The sequence below is a fragment of the Pterocles gutturalis genome, unplaced genomic scaffold, assembly GCF_000699245.1.
Source record: "Pterocles gutturalis isolate BGI_N339 unplaced genomic scaffold, ASM69924v1 scaffold27389, whole genome shotgun sequence".
NCBI lineage: Eukaryota > Metazoa > Chordata > Aves > Pterocliformes > Pteroclidae > Pterocles > Pterocles gutturalis.
Genome location: NW_010128985.1, coordinates 1 through 205, shown reverse-complemented (window position 1 = coordinate 205; position 205 = coordinate 1). Strand labels below are relative to the sequence as shown.

At 64.9% G+C, this 205-nt stretch overlaps 1 protein-coding gene across 1 annotated transcript in view; it reads right to left on the bottom strand.

Annotated features, from left to right (window-relative positions):
- Positions 1–202, bottom strand: part of HYAL2 (hyaluronoglucosaminidase 2) — a gene marked incomplete at both ends in the record, with an annotated part of 1,966 nt that extends 1,764 nt beyond the window's left edge. The window contains one exon of the mRNA XM_010079809.1: positions 6–202. Coding sequence (XP_010078111.1) covers positions 6–202 — 197 coding nt within the window. The remainder of the gene's footprint in view (positions 1–5) is intronic.
- Between the last annotated feature and the right edge of the window lie 3 nt (positions 203–205).

Genomic DNA, 205 nt, shown 5'->3' with positions numbered 1-205 from the left:
CCCCGCCGTTGACGGCCACGCGCTGGCCCGTGTAGTACGGGTAGAGCCCCAGGCGCTCCTTGTAGAAGATGGTGAGGTTCTGCCCCACAAAGCCCTCGTTGGGGGATGCCTGCAGGTCGAAGATGCTGAAATCGAAAGACACCTGGAAGCGGGGCTTGCAGTCCTGCGTGGGCACGTTCCAGGCCACCAGGAAGGGCCGGCGGGT